At 41.8% G+C, this 19,030-nt stretch overlaps 1 protein-coding gene and 2 non-coding genes across 12 annotated transcripts in view; all 3 read right to left on the reverse strand.

The window, feature by feature from the left end:
- The window catches only part of PUM1 (pumilio RNA binding family member 1), a 134,547-nt gene that overhangs the window by 2,575 nt on the left and 112,942 nt on the right, over nt 1-19,030 (reverse strand). For 7 of the 10 annotated variants that reach the window (XM_055332910.1, XM_055332906.1, XM_055332909.1 and 4 more), the window contains 6 exons: nt 17,894-18,023; nt 15,713-15,847; nt 11,903-12,040; nt 9,312-9,437; nt 7,575-7,696; nt 2,363-2,555 (listed from right to left, as the gene is read on the reverse strand). In XM_055332910.1, the coding sequence (XP_055188885.1) occupies nt 2,363-2,555; nt 7,575-7,696; nt 9,312-9,437; nt 11,903-12,040; nt 15,713-15,847; nt 17,894-18,023 (844 nt within the window). The remainder of the gene's footprint in view (nt 1-2,362; nt 2,556-7,574; nt 7,697-9,311; nt 9,438-11,902; nt 12,041-15,712; nt 15,848-17,893; nt 18,024-19,030) is intronic. The other 3 variants (XM_055332904.1, XM_055332907.1, XM_055332903.1) reach the window with 1 other exon arrangement.
- Nucleotides 1,475-1,562, reverse strand: LOC129514314 (small nucleolar RNA SNORD103/SNORD85). Its single transcript, XR_008665386.1, has one exon. It is a non-coding gene; the product is annotated as a small nucleolar RNA SNORD103/SNORD85 (small nucleolar RNA).
- LOC129514315 (small nucleolar RNA SNORD103/SNORD85) lies at nt 14,727-14,814 on the reverse strand. The gene has a single exon (XR_008665387.1). It is a non-coding gene; the product is annotated as a small nucleolar RNA SNORD103/SNORD85 (small nucleolar RNA).

Consider the following 19,030-nt stretch of genomic DNA (forward strand, 5'->3'; position numbering starts at 1 on the left):
TTTCTATGTGCCCTGGTTACAGCATGGAGTATGCCACCTTTACAATCACTGGCTTAGCCACCGACGGTTCCACAAACAGTGAAGGACCATCCTTTACCAGCCTGCTACTCCATCCTGATGTGCACTTGCACACTCAAACACACTGGACACCTACACCAGGGCAGATGGACACTCTCCACATTGACAGCTGCATGCAGGCCACCACTTCTGTCTGGTTGGCTAGGTCGTCAAAGCAAGGAAGTGTCGAGTAGCTCCAGACACCATTTGCTGTGCCACAGGACATGGACCCACAGCAGCTACTGCGTTCTCACCTTCAAGCCCATGTGGGGAACCATTTACAGCCCTGGGTCCAATTCTGAGCTGTGTGACCCAGAGCACTCGCCTCACTGCCTCTGTAAAAAGAGCATGAGATACTGCTACACTTTCATTTGGCTGTAGTGATAACTATAGACATGGCTGTTTTTCTGACAGTAGGACATGAGTTTCAGGACCTCCTTGCTTTTTGGTGGCTCTCCTTTTAGAAACATTAATGACATTCACATTCAATTCTTTCATCTCTCTGTCCCTGGGACTGGTTGGCTGCTAAGTCCGGCCACAGAACTTTTATCCTTCTACTTTCCAAGAAACTAATGACTCTTGTGCACATATGTGTACACTGTGGTCGACCATTTTTTACTTGATTTGGTAGGAGGTGGAAAGTAATCAACCTGCTCCACTGTCACCTCTTGTTAAAAAAGGACACTCCCTAGCGGCGAAAGCTAGAAAACTCTTTAGTTTTCTGGATCCATGGGACTCTTCTTCTTTCAACTCCCTCCATCACCCAACTTGCCAACCCCCATTCTATCTACTTGTCTTCAACCCCAAAGCCGTCACACCTCTTGGCTTTACCATCCAGCCTCCTCACTGCTTCCTCTCCTCTAAATTACTCACCAGCCAGGACAATTATGTGCACCACAGGCCTGCCCTACTGTACATATTTTACTTCTTCAAACACACAGTCTTGTCTCCTGCTTCCAAGCCTTTGTATACCAGGTTCCCTCTGCCTGGAGAGGTGCAGAGCTTTATTCAAATGTCACTCTCTTGGGGAGCCTTCTCTGTACCCCCACATCAGAAGAGTCCCTGACACATTTTCACACGGTCCTCCCCAATATTTCCTCAATATCACTGCCACGATCTATACACAGTACTGTCATATTCACAAGTACCAGCACCCTGCTGATAGGAGGGCTTATCTAAGTACACACACCAGTATCTGTCAAGTGAATGAATGAATGAATGAATGAATGAATGGACATACTTAAAACTTCTGTATGTTTCCAATATGGTTGCTGCCTGATGCGCATATCCAGAAGCCTGACAGCCGGAAGGCCTCTGGGCCTCTGGACTCCCCCGCCTTCAGTCGCCATTGCCAACACCACTGAGGTGCTTCACTGTGTCAAGGCTGTGTTTTGAACTGGAGACGGCGGGTACCTTGTCTGGCTCAGAACTTTTTGAGTCCATAACAAAGATTCTCATTACCGAACTTTGTTCTCAGTGAGGGCAAGTGGCTCATCATTGCCAGACGGTGGCCAACACCTCCGCTGAGAAGGGCAGGGTGAGTCCAGAGCCCAAAGGCCGAGGGTTCAGGTTAGAGGCATGAACACAGCTGCAGCATGCCTGCCTGTGGGTGTGTTTTGCCTCCCAAGCCATGGGGGCTGTGTGGGCTGGCTGGACCAACTCTGCGACTGTTCCAGAACCCATGGGCTGCTTCAGGTGCTTTCACCTCAGCACCCTGACCCCACCCCCCACTCCACCCCACCCCCACCCCCGACACCTAACAGTTCAGACTTCTGTCCCTTTTCTCTTCACTCCTCCTCAGCCTGGACTTTCCCTCCCTCGAAGCCTTGTGCACATGAGCTCATGTGCTCACCACCGCTCTTCCCCATACTGTGCTCTGGGCTGGGACCAGGCTCTGTCATTTCCGTGCTGATGCCTGGCACAGAGTGGGCACCGGGTGGATATATCAGTGAAAGGTGGTGGAGTAAATAAGAGGAAAGAGTGAGAAAAGGAAACAAGGGAAGCAGGCTGATCTGTTGGACTGAAAAGCTGGACTCCTAGGAGCAGAGGAGTAGAAGCATACCCTGAGGATCACAGAGGGAAATCCCTCACAAAAATGGAGTTTAAGACTCTTTCGCACCAGTGAGCTACTGAAACATGGAGACAATGGTCACTCTAGATAAAAGGAAATAGGAGTACAGTATGAGACACTGTCCAGTGACAAACTCTACAAAAAGAAGATGTCTACCTTCATTTGCCTTTCAGAAATGTTAAGAACGTCAGGCCTCAAACTCTAAGCGATATCTGCCCACCCTGGCCAGCCCACCTTATGCATGACGATCTTGCGCTGGGCTGGCTCCGCCACATCGATCATCTTCTGGACCACATAGTTGGCATACTGGTCCTTCATCATGGTGTATAAGGCACTGTGGGGACCGTCATTCATGGTGCATACCTCGTCGATAAGCACAGCACGCTCTGTGCGGGACGCATGAGTGACACACTTCTCCACAACGTTGCTGTAATGAGACAAATTCAGAGACAACTCTTAGAACAAAGACCTTGGTTGGTAGGCTGTGCTTGCCTGGCTTCTGCCCTGACCTCACAGTCAGAAGTGAAAGAGAGCTGGACACTTTTGGAAGATCGATTCACCAACTACCTGGCTCTATGAGAGTCTCCCTTTGCCACCCATGGCTGCCAATGTGAGCCATGGCTGAGACCAGGTCTTGGAAGAATGCCAGGACCAACCCTCTCACAGGTGAGGGGAACAAGCCCAGGTAAGTGAAGGGACTCACATACAAGGCTCACATGACTGCTTCAAAGCTGCACTTGTTAACAATTATAATTTCAACACAACCAAAATCCATGAATTCTCTCCTTTCTGAGTGTACTGATGTCAAGAACAAGTCTTCCTTATGTCTCTATGTCTAGTGTTAACCACAGAGCATGGCAACTGAGAGAGAAGGCCCTGAAGACTTAGTCAAGGACGGCATAAGTGGGAACCATAGCACTCATCCAACAGCCTCATGCTGCCTCTTCAGAGTCTAAGAACGACCCTATCAGTTTGCCGGCATTTCTAAACATTTCACAAACACATCGTCTTGGGAAAGGAAAACAGGAATGTGCCTACACTAAATCTAGAGGGGCCAGAGAGAGTGATAAAATTACACACAGATGTGCGAATGGGTACTTACCATTGAGGCCTGATCTCATTAATGTTTGTTTTTAAAAACCAACACTACTATGCATCTGTGGCTCTCTGGGTATGAGGAAGTTGTGTGATGTCAAAGACAATAGGTATTATTCATATTTGTACTGCTGGAGCCAATACATGGCAAAGAGGACATCTGGTGGGTCAGTGTGCAACTGAAGGTTTTGCAGAGAGTTCATGGTTAGAGGAAGAGCTGCTCTGGATCACAGAATACTAACACTGAAAAGCAACTTAAAAGAGTCCAGATCTAGCTAATGCAGGAAGTTCTTCTGTGACAGTCCTGAAAGATGGCCACTTGGTCTCTGCTTGGGAATTTCTCATAAGCTGGAAGTAATAATTCTAGGGCAACCTACCACATGGGCGAATGGCTCTATAAAGTCCTCTTTACATACTGAAGCAAAAGTGCTCTCCCCTAAAATATCACTTATTTGTCTTAATTTTGCCTTCAGAGACTGAAAAAGGAGATGTATACCTACTTCCAAAGTCCCTTAAGGCAGGGGGACTCGGTCTTACTCCTTCGAGGGGCCAGCCCTCTGGATATCTGAATAGTCCAGTAACTATCACCAGAAAAATTCCCCATTCCACAAGTCCTTACACCATAAGGGGGTGCTGTTCCATGGAGTTCTCAGTGGTATCTCATTTTGCACACTGAGTTTATATATATGCTTTTATTTAGAAAACAAAATTCCAAGGGCACCTGGGTGGCTCTTGGTTTTGGCTCAGGCTGCGATCTTGGGGTCATGGGATCAGGCCTTGTACTCAACTCAAAGTCAGCTTGGGATTCTCTCTATTCCTTTGCCCCTCCCCATCCCTATGGATGCACACTTTCTGTTTCTCTCAAATAAAATCTTTAAAAAGAAAAAGGAAACAAAATTCTCAAGCTAAAATGTCAAGAACTCCCATCCTATTCGTCATTTCTTCAACCTTTCTTAAAATACACAATATCTGTCAAGTCTAGTGAGCTAACCAATCAAGTCTAATTAAGACAACAGCCTCTCCCTCTGACACATCATCACAGAAAATTTTTTTTTTATCCACCTTCCTTCTACAGCACTATGCAACTACTATACAGTACTACTCTAGTGTGATCTCAAAGTATGGCACTCTGGAAGTGAATCTCCTAATAGCCATTGGCTTCTCCCTTAACAAAAAAAAAAGGGAGTTAAGATTACTAATCCCGTTCAGAGAGCTTTACAAAGCCAGTCATGATCTCCAAATATTCTGGCAAAGGACTCATCACTTTTCAGGACTACTTGGTTGGACTGTATCTTCATCCATTTCAGGCCTGCTTCCCCCCACAAACTGGTCAGGATTAAAATAGGACTTCCTACTAAACTGGATTGGGGACAGGACACTCATTCTTCTGGGTACAGGACTCAATCCTCAACACTGACCTGCCTTCCAAGAAAGCAAGCAGGTAAATCAGCTACACCATGGGATCCCACTTGGCCAAAGACCTCCACCTTAACACATGATCGATAGTGTTGCAGTCTTTAAAGTTTATTCTAGGCATTCTGAAACTATAGTTCCCAGCCCATTTGTGGGTGGTGAGATCAATTTAGTGATTTGTGACCAGCTTTCTCTTTAAAAAAAAAAAAAAAAAGAAAAGAAACAGAACAGTATCACAATTAATCATGGACAATGCCATTTCATTTACACATGTATGCATGCGTGGGCCTGTGCATGCAAAGTCAATAACAGTTTTACTTTGGGGGGTGGGGTCACCATTAAAACTGTTAGAAAATTACTACTCTATTTTATTGTTTTATTTCTATTGATCTATTTCCAAGTGTGTCAGCTCTTCTGTTATCTCTAATCGGCTTTTGCTATGGCCACACAGTGAATTCTACTTCAGAGGATTTATTTTTCTATTCTAAAATTTCCATTTTGTTCTTTTTATAATAAAGCTAATTCTCTACTAACTTATCTTTTCATTCATTAGGATATCTTCCTTTACATCTTTGATTGTAATTAAAATAGGGGCTTTATAAACCTTCTCTGCTAATGCCAATATCTGGGTGGTCTGGAACTAGCTGGACTTTTTTCTTTCTTGTTCTGTTTTTTTCTTTTTTTTTTTTTAATTTTTTTTTTAATTTATTTATTTATGATAGTCACACAGAGAGAGAGAGAGAGAGAGGCAGAGACATAGGCAGAGGGAGAAGCAGGCTCCATGCACCAGGAGCCCGATATGGGATTCGATCCCGGGTCTCCAGGATCGCGCCCTGAGCCAAAGGCAGGTGCCAAACCGCTGCGCCACCCAGGGATCCCTCTGTTTTTTCTTGACTATAGGCCATATCACATCTTCCTGCTTTCTAGATATAATAAATGACACACAGTAGAGCGTGAGTTTTATTACATTCCCCCAAAGATATTACTTCCCCAACTCCTTCATTTAGCGCAGATGACTTGGCTGAACTCAAACTGTAAGCTTCTCCTATGTGAGAGGATTCATTTCTCTCACCCTCAGCTGGGCTGCCTCAAATTCTTCCCATGCAAACATAGTTTAAGAGCCAAGCAGGCATTTGGGAAGTTTACATGTGGGCCTCTCCTTCCCTGGTTCTCTTCCTTTCCAGGATTTCTACCATCACTCTGTCACTCTCACTGCCATGGTTGTCCCTAACTGCCTTCTGGAAACACTGGAAATTTTTATCCATCCGAACTTTAGAAGCCCAGCATGGAACAGAATGGGAACTGCCTATAGGCAAAAAGCCAATTAAAACTCGGAAATTTCGGGATCCCTGGGTGGCGCAGCGGTTTGGCGCCTGCCTTTGGCCCAGGGCGCGATCCTGGAGACCCAGGATTGAATCCCACATCGGGCTTCCGGTGCATGGAGCCTGCTTCTCCCTCTGCCTGTGTCTCTGCCTCTCTCTCTCTGCGACTATCATAAATAAATAAAAAATTAAAAAAAAAAAACTCGGAAATTTCCTGATTACAGTCAACAATACTATATTATAAAAAGTTAAGACACTTGATCTTAGGTGTTCTAAGACAAACAAGAAATGGTAATTATAGAAGATGATAAGGGTATTTAGCTAGCACTACTGTAGTAATCATATTGCAATATATAAAACCAAAATGTTACACACCTCAAACTTACACAATGGTATTTGTCAATTATATCTCGATACAACTTAATACAAAAAGAAAAATCAAAAGGGATGGAGGAGGGTGAGAAGTGAAGAGTCCCCCAGTCAGTGCAATTACCCCTTCCAAGTATCAACAAGTCTTCCCCCCTCCTCCAACCCCTTCTGGTATCTACCTATGCCTGGCCACTCTCTAGTAACTTAATGCCTTCAGGAAGGTTTTTGGCATTTTGTCCACAATTTTTAGTTGTTATCTGTGTGAGGATTAGGCCCAAAGCAGCTACTCGTTCATTTCCAGATTGCAAGTCTGTTGTAATATTAATACTTACACCCGAGAGTGAGACAGTAAATACACTAGAAAGAAAGAAAAAAGTAAACAGAGGACAGTGACCCAAGGAAGAATTCAAAGAGATTCTGCCCCGACTTCCCTAGTCCTGCCAAATGTCAAAAAAAAGGCAAGACAAGGTCACAGAGATCCTGATACAGTCAGGCTGCTGAGACACTGGACCTATGATATGAGTGTTTTTATTTCTTTTCTCTCTTTGTCATGCTGCAATGTTACAAAATTTCAAAACTTAGAGATGAACAATTTAAAAATATCAAGGTAGTCATGCCTGCTTTGTAATCTATCCAAAAAACCAGAGATATTCCCAATATCCCCCAAATAGTCCCCACAATGCAAATTACTATATTGTATGCTGTAGGGTACACACATCCCACTTAGAAAGGCCATATTGCTAATGCCTTGGAAAGGCCAATTTCTTCTCCAACCATTGCTAATCATAAGTCACCAAAAACATCTTTCACAATCTGGGATAACTGGTTCATTTTATTCTTGACCTAGCACAATATGAAGACTAGAAAAGAGACTCCAAGAAAGATTACTATATACGTAGATATGGCACACAGTCTCTTAATTCTGGCACTGGAGTGGAAACTGAGTAAAGAACATTTCATAATTCCAAACAAGTAAGTTGTGTCCAGTTCACCAAAGTACAAGATTTAAGTTCTTTAGCAACAACATACTTCCCAGATTACAAAGTGGAGTGAGGAGGCATTTAAGGGACCTGCCTTGTTAGATACTTTATAGTAGAACCATTTGACTTTTTAAGCTGTGTATACTTTGAGAAAAATAAACATTTAAAAAAAGAGGAGAATGAAAACTCATTCTTTCTCTCAAGACCTGAAATACTATTTTATCGTCTCTTCTGGAAAATGGAGTCCATGTGATTGAAAGCACACACCTTGCAAATTTGTGCTGACTCAATACAAGCACATTGCCTCGGATTTCTGCTACAATTTTACTTTTGTCCTCAGGACGGCCATGCTCCAATACGTGCTGAATCACATAATTTCCATACTGATCCTGTTTGAGAAACAACAGAAATAAACTTTATGTAAAAATGAGTTCTGTGGATTATCTAAATCTTATATCTAATCAAAACCTACCTACCTTCCTAGTACACCACGTCAACTTACCTGAATACTAATGAATACCTAGGAATTTTAAAAACAGATAGGGAGTGACAATTTTTTCCCTTATCATTACAAAAGAGGAACATATTACTAGATGATGGAACATTTCTGTACATATTTATGCCCAAAGGTTCCTAGTTGGTTTCTTCATAAACTATTAGACACAAAAGAGTAGGCCTCCTCTCGCTTTAAAAAAAAAAGAAACAAAAAATAAAATAAATAAAATAAAATAAATAAAAAAATAAAAAGAAACAGGAGGAAATAGGTACAAATAAAGAGCTATTCTTCTCTCAAACAGAAATGTAATCTCTAAGAAAAATGTGAAACAATGTTTATGTCCAGCAAAACAGACAATACATTAAATAACATCACAAGCATTCAATAGATACACTAACTCATCTAAAGTTAAAGGTACTTTGAGAGAGGGATGCCTATGTGGCTCAGTGTTGAGCATCGGCCTTCCGCTCAGGACATGAGATCCTGGGTCCTGGGATTGAGTCCCACATCGGGGTCCCTGCAGGAAGCCTGCTTCTCTCTCTGCTTATGTCTCTGCCTCTCTTTCTCATGAATAAATAAACAAATCTTAAAAAAAAAAGAAAAGAAAGGTACTTTGAGAGAATACATGTGTATAAGGAGGCAAAAATATTTATTTGTAAGATTGAAAAAATTAAGAATGTTCAAATAATACTATTAAACACAAGTGCAGGGATCCGTGGGTGGCGCAGCGGTTTGGCGCCTGCCTTTGGCCCAGGGCGCGATCCTGGAGACCCGGGATCGAATCCCACGTCAGGCTCCCGGTGCATGGAGCCTGCTTCTCCCTCTGCCTCTCTCTCTCTCTCTCTCTCTATCATAAATAAATAAAAATTAAAAAAAAATTAAAAAAAATTAAAAAAAAAAAAAACACAAGTGCAAAGGCCAAATGTGTTTGCTTCTGGATGAGAGGATTATGGATGATTTCTTTTGTTGCTAATTTCTGTACTTCCAATATTTTTCTCCAATGAGATTTAATACATTTATAACCTCACATCTTCCACTAAAACATACAATAAATTCTAACAAAAATGCTGCTTCAGTACAATAATACTACATGTAGAAAGTGTTCTATTGGTTACTGTGATGTTGGAAGAAATTTTTAGAGGCAGAAGCAAAAGAAAGTATTAGCTAAAAAGATGTCAACCTTACCCACTTAGTTCATCTGAAATGATGAAGTTAAGACCCAGAGATAAAATGGCCTACACCTAAGGTGACACCACTAGCCAGTCAACAAAGAGCTGGCAAGCAGTGCTCTTCACTCCAAGGCCCCAGTCTCTCTTCATCACCCGTATTAATAAAGCACAAACCAGGATGATAAACAAAAACTTGCCCCAAAGCTTCAATGGGCATTTTAAACACATTAGTATTAACTCTTCTGGAACAGATGGATACCTGTGCTGAGAAAACACACAAGCTCTGGGCCTGCATAAGCCCACAGGTGTTTGCAGTTACTCTACTAGCAACTCCACTACCTGTACAAGTTGCTCTGTGTGCTGGTGAAGCTCCTCTAAAATAGGGAGTGTCTGGTCAGGGAGACAGTGCTCCAGGATCCTCTGAATCACTCGGCAGCCATAAGGATGCGTGGACAAAGCAAATACCTAGGGCAGATGAACACAAATAACAAAGCCAAAAATGACAGTTGTCACTTTCAATGCCATGGTGTTGTTCATATACATTGTTCCATTAAATCTTTCCAAAGACTCAGAGAGCAAGAGTGAGAGAGAGTGAGGATTATTCTCAGCATATGGAAGAGAAAACTGAAGCTCCCAGGAAGTTTCTACAGTGTCCTTCCAGTCATACAGATAGTTACTGACAAAGCCAGGATATTATGTCTTAGTCTGACTCAAAAGCCCAAATTATAAATATGGCACATTTGAGTTCGTTCTGCAAATAATAAGAAGTGTATGTATGCATGTGTGTAAACCCCTTTCATGACTATCCTAGGAATGCACCGATGTACATAAACTCAGAGGTAAAAAGGACTTTTCCATGAAGCCTAGAATGAACACAGAATTAGTCAAGGTCATAAAAAACCATAGTTAAGAGGCCACAGTGTCCAAGGACAGTGTTAAAAACAGAAAAACAAAGGGTTAGGATCAAATGTTTTCACCTAACCACATTGCAGTCTGCTAAATTTAATTAGGGTGGTTTACAGCAATAAGCAAGAAAAGGTTCCTCGTTTGTTGAGTCTGGAAGATAAGCACATGGGCTTCTGCTCTGGGCCACTCAATCCCAATTCTGGCCTTCCTAGGAAGTATGATATGGAGCAACCTGCACCTCAAGTCTGTTATCAAGAATAATCATAGGGGGTGCCTGGGTGGCTCATCTGGTTGCGCATCTGACTCTTGGTTTTGGCTCAGGTCTGGGTCTGCTTGAAGAGTCTCTCTGGCCCTCCCCTGTGTGCTGACTCAAGTGCACTCTCTCTCAAATAAATAAATAAATCTTAACCAAAAAAAGGGGGGGAGAATCACAGAAATAATAGTAACAGCAGCCCACACTAGATATTAACCAAGTGTCAGCACACTAAGTGCTTTCTATATGGTTTTTAATATGTAGTTGTGTAACTGTGTACTTCCACAGTATAAAGTATGGTTCTGCTCAATTTTATAAAAATGCTAAAAACTCACAGTCTGTAACTAATTAACTTATTTCACTCAACATTATTATGTTTCAAGTATTTACTTCTGGGATGCCTGGATGGCTCAGCAGTTGAGTGTCTGCTTTCAGCTCAGGGCATGATCCTGGGTCCAGGGATCAAGTCCCCCATCGGGCTCCTTGCAGGGAGCCTGTTTCTCCCTCTGCCTATGTCTCTGCCTCTCTCATGAATAAATAAATAAAATCTTTAAAAATAAAACAAAACAAAAACATTTACTTCTACCATGGAGCTTCTGCTGGGCAAGTGCTTGAGCCTGTTACTGTAATTTCTGTCTAACCCTCTGCTGAAAGATATCTAGATTATTTAGTCTTTCTTAGGAGAATAAGGCTGCTTTCAACATATCTAAATAGTCTCCTAGTATCCACATGTAGGCCGGTCTTCCATCAGGTACACACCTAGGCTAGGAATGCCAGGTCACAGGAAATATAAATGTTGAACTTCAAAAGTGGATGCAGAATGATTTTTCAAACAGTTGTGCTAACATCTCTTCCCACCACCAGTGATCAGATCCCACATTCCTGCCAGGGCACAGTAACCAGTGGGTGAACAGGGATCTATCATCTGTGCCCTTATTTTCCATCTTCCTGATTACTGACAGAATTATTCTTTTGTATGTCTCCTGCCAATTGGTGCATCTTTTGTCTGTTAGTGCTTATGATCCATTTTAGCACTAATTTATACTATACTCTTTGATTACAGGAATTCTTTACCTATTTGTTATTAATTCTTTAGTAGCAGTTTTGTCTTAAAGATATTCTCTCCCTTTTTGGTGGTGTAGTCCTTTTACTTTCCTTGTTATCTATTTTGATAAATGTAAGATTTTAACTTTAAAGTAAACAGATCAACTCTTCTCATTAATTCAGAAAACCCAAACTACCCTCTAGGTTAACACCTGCAATCTCCTTACCACTGTTAAAAATTGAGCAAACCCCAAAAGCTAAACAACTCTAAAATCCCCTTTCAATCTAGGCTTAGCAGTACACATGACCACACCTGAAAATCTACTTAGTATTTATCACTTTTTCCCTTTTAAAAACAAAAACAAGAAACAATTTCAAAGACCCAAGAAGGTTTTTGAAACCAAGAAGGTGTGTATTTTATTTTCTGTTCCATGTTGCTTAGGAGGGTGTGAGGACAATGTTTGGGGAAAGAGAAGTTAATGACAATACCCAATTACAGGCAATTCTGGAAAAATCATGGTATAAGAAAATATCAGCTCTGCTTGGAAGCTGGTGCTAAGAGCATAGGGGCTCTTATGACATACAAGTAAACAGAAGAAACTAACTAGAAGCTATCTCTAATAGGTGTGGTCACTTGGGGACACCCCACAAATGCTACCCTATTCTCTGCTCACAGTAGAAAACACCCAAAAACTTGTTTCCTTTGTTTCTTTCTTAATTCACTTACCTGCCCCTTAAACGCATCAATAATAAACTGCAAAGACTGGGGCTGCACACATTCGATGCACTTCTGAACCACGTGATTACCATTCTGGTCTTTCACACACTTCAGGACGTGGCCGTCTAGCTCCCGAACCATCTCATTCTATTAGGAGGCAAGGAAAGAAAGCACCACCAGAATCACAGCAAGCCAAACACCTGGACAGTCAACAGTCTCCTTACCAAACACAAAGCACTAGGCAGGGAATCTATGATAATGAAGTGCAACCACCCAGCTGTGGCACTGTGACAACACAGCAGAGCCAAATGAGGAGGACTGCAGTGTTTCCATGTATCAGCAAATTTCCTATAACAATAATTTGTCTTTAAAAAAAAGTTCTCCAACTTACAAAAGACCTCGGAGACTTTTTAAAAATGGAGACATCTATAGAAAGGAACCTGTATAAAGTATACTGTACTAGAGAATTTCCAATTATAATTTATCATGTTCTTAACATGACAATTCTGTAAGGTAAGCGTTAATAAGAAGAGTCAATCCACAGCTTACGGTGTAGGCTACATGTATCTCTAAGTGCTTAACCTATAATGACTCAATGAATCCTCATTAACAATCCTATACACAGGATACTATTATAGATGAGAAAAACTAGGAAGAGACAAAGTATTTGAGTTATTAAAATCATAGACCTACACTGCCCAAGATTCAAACCCAAGTAATCTGGTCCCTGCGTGGTAAAACAGTGTGGGTCAGTGAAGCACTTGTCAGTCAGCTATATATGATCCTGAACATACTCTCCACCCACATATGAGGCAGGTGACTGAGAGGGAGGTTAAGGAACCAAGGGAGTCAAGAATATAGAGAGCGACTAACCCAGAATTCTAACCCAGGTCGGTAACTCCACTGTGATCTTTCAACCAGGCCAGCAACAACAAGCACGGCAGGAACAGTACTCTCAGGAAATACAGAAGACCAGATGTGGAGTTGTGTGAGTGTGTAAGAAAAACTGGGAATACTGGAAAAGACCAGACACTGGAGTTGTGAGAGTGTGTGATTGAGCATGTGAGCAAGTATGTATATGTAAGAAATGAGTGGAGATGACAAGGGTATAGAAAGAGAGATGTTAAGAGTTTCACTGATTCCTTTCTTACACCTAATACCTGCACTATGACTGGGCCCTGGCACCTGCTGCCCAATCTCCTTGCTGTATCCAAACTCTATCTGATCTTCTGTGCTGAGTATGTATTTACGGCAGAAACTACAAGCCAGTCCACAAAGGTGACATTTATGAAAACAATGTCTGGGATGTGAAATATGTCAAAGCAATTAAGAGATTATCCCATTAAAGGAATTCAAGATTACAATGCCAGGGACTAAACAAGCCAAAGGCAACAGAGTCAGGAAAGTTTCCTAAAGCAATTAATCAAATGTCAAAAAAACAAAACAAAACAAAACAAACAAACAAAAAAACGAACAAAACAAAAACAAAACAAAACAAAAAACAAAACACATTTACTCTGGAAATATAATTATGGAAATCATAAGTTAAGAATGATAGCTATATATAAGGAGAAAGATACGAACACTTTTAATCAAAATAAAGGGGAGGTGGGCAGCCTGGGTAGCTCAGTGGTTTAGCACCGCCTTCAGCCCAGGGCGTGATCCTGGAGACCCGGGATCGAGTCTCACATCGGGCTCCCTGCATGGAGCCTGCTTCTCCCTCTACCTGTGTCTCTGGCTTTCCCTGTGTCTCTCATGGATAAAATAAATAAAATCTTCTTTAAAAATAAATGAATGAATGAATGAATGAATGAATGGGAGGTGGCTTCCTTGCATATGTTCTGGAGCCCAAAAACTTGACCGGTGAGGAGTTAATTTCACTTAAAATAATAAACTTGTCTCCAGAAAACAGTCAACTATTCAAACCAGGAAGAATCATACTAGGCCCGGAACAAGGTAGGCAAAGAAGCCAGACAAGAAAAAAATACAAAGAAATATAGGATAGAAAACATAACTCAACGGGGAGAGCAAGGAAGTGAAAAACTTAACTAACAGGGGTGCCTGGGTGGTTTAGTCCATTAAGTGTCTGCCTTCGGCTCAGGTCATGCTCTCAGGGTCATGAGATGGAGCAGCACATCAGGCTTCCTGCTCAACAGGGAGTCTGTTTCTGTCTCTTCCTCTACCCTTCCCCCCCCCTCATTTTAAGTAAATAAATAAAATCTCTTAAAAAAAAAAAAGGAAAGAAAAAGAATAGAAAAAAAGCCTACTACAGTGTAGCCATCCAATCAGAACAGAGAAAACAGTAAAAATCTGAGAAGATGGAAACTAAATCAACAATTTATCATGGTCAGGGGAGGACAAAGATGAGGAAATGGGGAAACACCTGGGAAATTACAATATTCCTCCTGCTTTTTCTGAGCAAGTGAGCCTTTCAGTCAAAAAGAAGTAAGAAACTCCATGTTCAAAAGAAATGAGAAAATTTAAGAGGAAAAATTCAACCATGAAATTTCCATCAGGAAAATTAAAACTGATAATGATCGGAACATTCAAAGAAAAAGAGTAGTAGCTCTGCCCCGACTCTATTTCCTCAGAGACAAGAGTATGTCACAGCCACTGTGCCTCCAGTGCTGAGCACTAAATGAACTCCACACCTGCCTATGTGTCCCCAACATCTCCACCTTTACCAGCACCCTGATGCACATATCCAAGAGTCTGACAGCCGGAAGGCCTCTGGGCCTCTGGACTCCCCCGCCTTCAGTCGCCATTGCCAACACCACTGAGGTGCTTCACTGTGTCAAGGCTGTGTTTTGAACTGGAGATGGCGGGTACCTTGTCTGGCTCAGAACTTTTTGAGTCCATAACAAAGATTCTCATTACCGAACTTTGTTCTCAGTGAGGGCAAGTGGCTCATCATTGCCAGACGGTGGCCAACACCTCCGCTGAGAAGGGCAGGGTGAGTCCAGAGCCCAAAGGCCGAGGGTTCAGGTTAGAGGCATGAACACAGCTGCAGCATGCCTGCCTGTGGGTGTGTTTTGCCTCCCAAGCTATGGGGGCTGTGTGGGGCTGGCTGGACCAACTCTGCGACTGTTCCAGAACCCATGGGCTGCTTCAGGTGCTTTCAGCTCAGCACCCTGACCCCACCCCCCACTCCACCCCACCCCCACCCCCAACACCTAACAGTTCAGACTTCTGTCCCTTTTCTCTTCACTCCTCCTCAGCCTGGACTTTCCCTCCCTCGAAGCCTCATGCACGTGTGCTCATGTGCTCACCACCACTCTTCCCCATACTGTGCTTTGTGGGCTGGGACCAGGCTCTGTCATTTCCGTGCTGATGCCTGGCACAGAGTAGGCATAAGGTGGATATGCCAGACCAGGCACTGGGCAGGCACTCTCTTGGGAAAATGTCGTGGAATGAATAAGGAAGAAGTGAGGGAAAATTGTAGGTGGGCTACGTCATCTAAGTTTGATTTATTGGAGTGGTCAGTTCGAGCATTTTACCTGCTTTAATTCCTGCCAAAACACTCACCTGTAAAATTGCACCTACTAAGGACTGGTCAATAAGAAGAGTGTTTGAAACCAATGGCTTTAACAGACACTTGATCTACTGTAAGTTTACACAATTAACTGCACAGTTCATGCCTGCCACGCACAGAAAGGCAGCCACAAGCACCAAAAAAAAACCAAACCAACCAACCAACCAACAAACAAACAAACAAAACAACTGTACAAGTAAACTAAAGACTGACAAATTTACAGGGTTTACTACATGTACCATGGAGAAACACTGAACACCAAGAGAAAAGTTAAAGGGGAAACTTACAATTACCTGCTGGTCTGAGGGAATAAATTCAAGAGCTTTCTGGATAACACGGCAGCCATACATCTGCAGTGCCAATGATAGGACGTGGCCTCGAATCCGTTCTGCCAAAGCCAGCTTCTGTTCTAGGCTGCCAAACTAGACATAACGTGTGGGTGAACACCATTACTTAGGTAGAAGGAAAGAAACTAGAGAAATCAAAGGATCCATTATTCTGTATCAACCACTGGCATAACCTCTTTTAGCAGTGTCACCCTATGATTAATTAACTAAACCTTTTTGGTCAAACCCCCCCCCTTTTTTTTCAAGCCAAGAGTTCTCAGCCTCTGATTGCGAGGAATCCATTTCAATATTGAAAAACGTCTCATGTATCCAACGACAGCAGTTTCACTACTACCTGCTAAACAAATATGTTAATTCCTCAAAGCTGTCATTAATTCACTAATACTATGAATCTATACTCCTATTTACTATAAGAGCATTTATATTTTTTCTAAAAAATAGCATTACATTTGGAAGACACTGTTTATTAGAAACAGTGTATGGGAAAGATCCAAGGACTTCCTGGAGCAAATCTATAGCACTCAGGTGTCTGAAGCCCATGGGTTGGTTACAAAGTACCTCTTCATCTACATGAAATTTAACATATGGACATTGTTTTGAATCAGTGTTCTACAATACTTTAAGAATTGAAATTTTCCCTTTATACGAGGCAACAGAGTCGGGGGGCAAGTTAGTAAAGTAATTAAGAGGTAAGGCTACACAAATGTTAAGACTCTTCCTAGAAGGGTTTCCCAACCCCAGCTTTTTATTTTCATTTGAATGACATAAGCATGAGACTGGAGGAGATTTTACATATAGTCAGCTTCCCAAACCCACTCAGTTTCCACACAAGAGAACTATGGACCGGGGTGCTATGTGAGCCATGGAAGTTCTCTAGCTTGTCCCAAATCATGCAGCTATAGGCCACTGCTCATTCAGCCACCTCTACCTGCACATGAACCTTTAGATCTGGAGAGCTCTACATTCTTTTATCTGTGACAAGATAGTGGTAAAAAGACATTCTAAAATAAAAAATATAAGTCACTGTATGTTGTTTCTTAGTGTATCACTGAAGAGTTAAGAGAGTCAAAGAACTTCAGTCTTCTTGAGAAAGGTTATAACACAAAGGCTTTTTTCAAAAAAAATCTTACACAAACTAAACAAAGTAAGATGTATAAAACTGACAAATTTCTTCTGTTTCAAACAGGTAATGTGCAGTTCCAGCATTTTCCCTTGTTAACCTTGTTACCAGGTTCTTATCTCAATGTCTCATTCCTTTCTGGATTTAGGACTTGGAATTGCTGATACTGACACACCAGGGTTACAACAGCATGCAGAAAATCCCTGCCTTTCTGACATTTTAGTTTAGTAGGGGAAACGATATTAATCCAACAATATCATTAATCCTTTCCCAAAGCAGGGGCACCTGGGTGGCTCTGTTGGTTAAATATCTGTCTTTGGCTCAAGTCAGGACCCCAAGGGTCCTGGGATCAAGCCCTTTATAGGGCTCCCTGCTCAGTGGGCAGTCTGCTTCTCCCTCTGCTACTCCCCATTTGTGCGCTTACGCGCACACGCACGCTCTGTCAAATAAATAAATAAATATATATATTTTAAAGTCCTTCCCGAAAGCAATGTTAAAAGGGTGGATGTTATTCATAATAAGAGAAATGAGAAACCAAGGCTGAAAGATCACCTAAAAAGAGGGACTTAATCCTCGTGACTGTAGTTTATGATGAACAACACTATAGTTGATATTCAAAAATAACTCTCTAGGAAGCCTAAAAATTCTGTTTTTAGAACACTTTATTGTGATCCTCCTAAAATTATCTTACAAAGATTATTTCCTCTAAAAATGACATGTTTAGTGAATCTATCCTAACAATCAGAAGTAATGTGCTGGATCCTAAATGGGGACAGCAGTTCTCCAAACACATTCCTAAAATAGACTGGCACATCTGCTTGGATACTTCAACGATAAACTGCTGCTAATAACTTGGATAAACATTTAAAAGCTCTTCAAAAAGACCACACACACTTCATTTTGAGGACTGGAATGAGATTGCCATTCTAAAAACAGCTAATGAAAAGCAAAACGCTCTGGAGATTCTCTAACGTTAAAGAATAGAAAGAACAAAGGCTTACTTCAAAGAACTTCTGAATGACGTAATTTCCAAATACATCCACCATTAGCTGGTAAGCGGCCTGGAGGATTTCATTGAAGACAAGCTGGCGTTCAGCTGGTGTGGCTCGTTCTAGTTTCAGCTGAATGAATCTGAAGTACAAAGTAAAAATGGCAATCCTAGCATCTCATGAAGACTTGGAAATCAATAATTATTAGTTCAATTTATATAATATATCCGTTCTGAAATTGTGCGTACCCACCCATATACATGGGCACGCGCGCGCACACGCGCACACACACACACACACACACACACAGTAGTGTTATTTAAACAAATTACTTGAACTCACTTTATTGAAATCTCTGAAAATGAAAAAAACTATAGTGTAACCTACTCCTAACTTCATTGAGTTTTTAAAAGTATATTTAAATTTAGTACATTTCATTACATACATACGAAATTGTATGTGTGTGGGTGAGGGGGAGACGAGGAGGAGGGCAGGAAAGAGGCGGTGAATATGGGCATAACACAGGAGAATTCTACTTGACTTTTTTCTTCAGAAACCAATCCCATATCAATAAACTCAGTCCTTAGTTTCTTCTTTAACTCATGCTAGTATGAAGCAATACACATTCATGATATGGAAGAGTTGTGATTTACACTTGCAGTGTCTTCTAAAGTAGTACTCAGTTTGCATTTTTCAGTTCAAGAAACTATAAAAGCAAAAACATGCTGTCCCTCAATCTGGTCTATAGGATTCAAATAGGAGCCTTGCCCGGTAGCAAGATGGGAGACTCAAAGAGGAGATGGGTTCTTTAGAAACTGTTTCAGTGGGCACAGAGAGCAAGAAAGAGAAATGCAGACAAATATGAAAGGATGGGTGACGGCACCATAATTAGGCTTTTTCCCCCCAGGACCAGGGTGGTCCCTTTTTGCAAAGCCCACTGGAACAGCCGAACAGGGAGGGATAAGTCAAAGCAAATTCTGTGCTTTACAGCAACTTCTTCTCTCTCACCTCTACATGGTGGAACAACACAGAAAAGTGGTGGAGCAGCAGAGATCCATACTTACATGTGAATGCCTCTTTAACAGCAAGACTCTTCATAGTGATTAAAGCAGCAAAAGTGTGCTTGTATCTTTGTGTTGGTTATTTTTG

The sequence above is a fragment of the Nyctereutes procyonoides genome, unplaced genomic scaffold, assembly GCF_905146905.1.
Source record: "Nyctereutes procyonoides isolate TBG_1078 unplaced genomic scaffold, NYPRO_anot_genome, whole genome shotgun sequence".
In the NCBI taxonomy this organism is placed as follows: domain Eukaryota; kingdom Metazoa; phylum Chordata; class Mammalia; order Carnivora; family Canidae; genus Nyctereutes; species Nyctereutes procyonoides.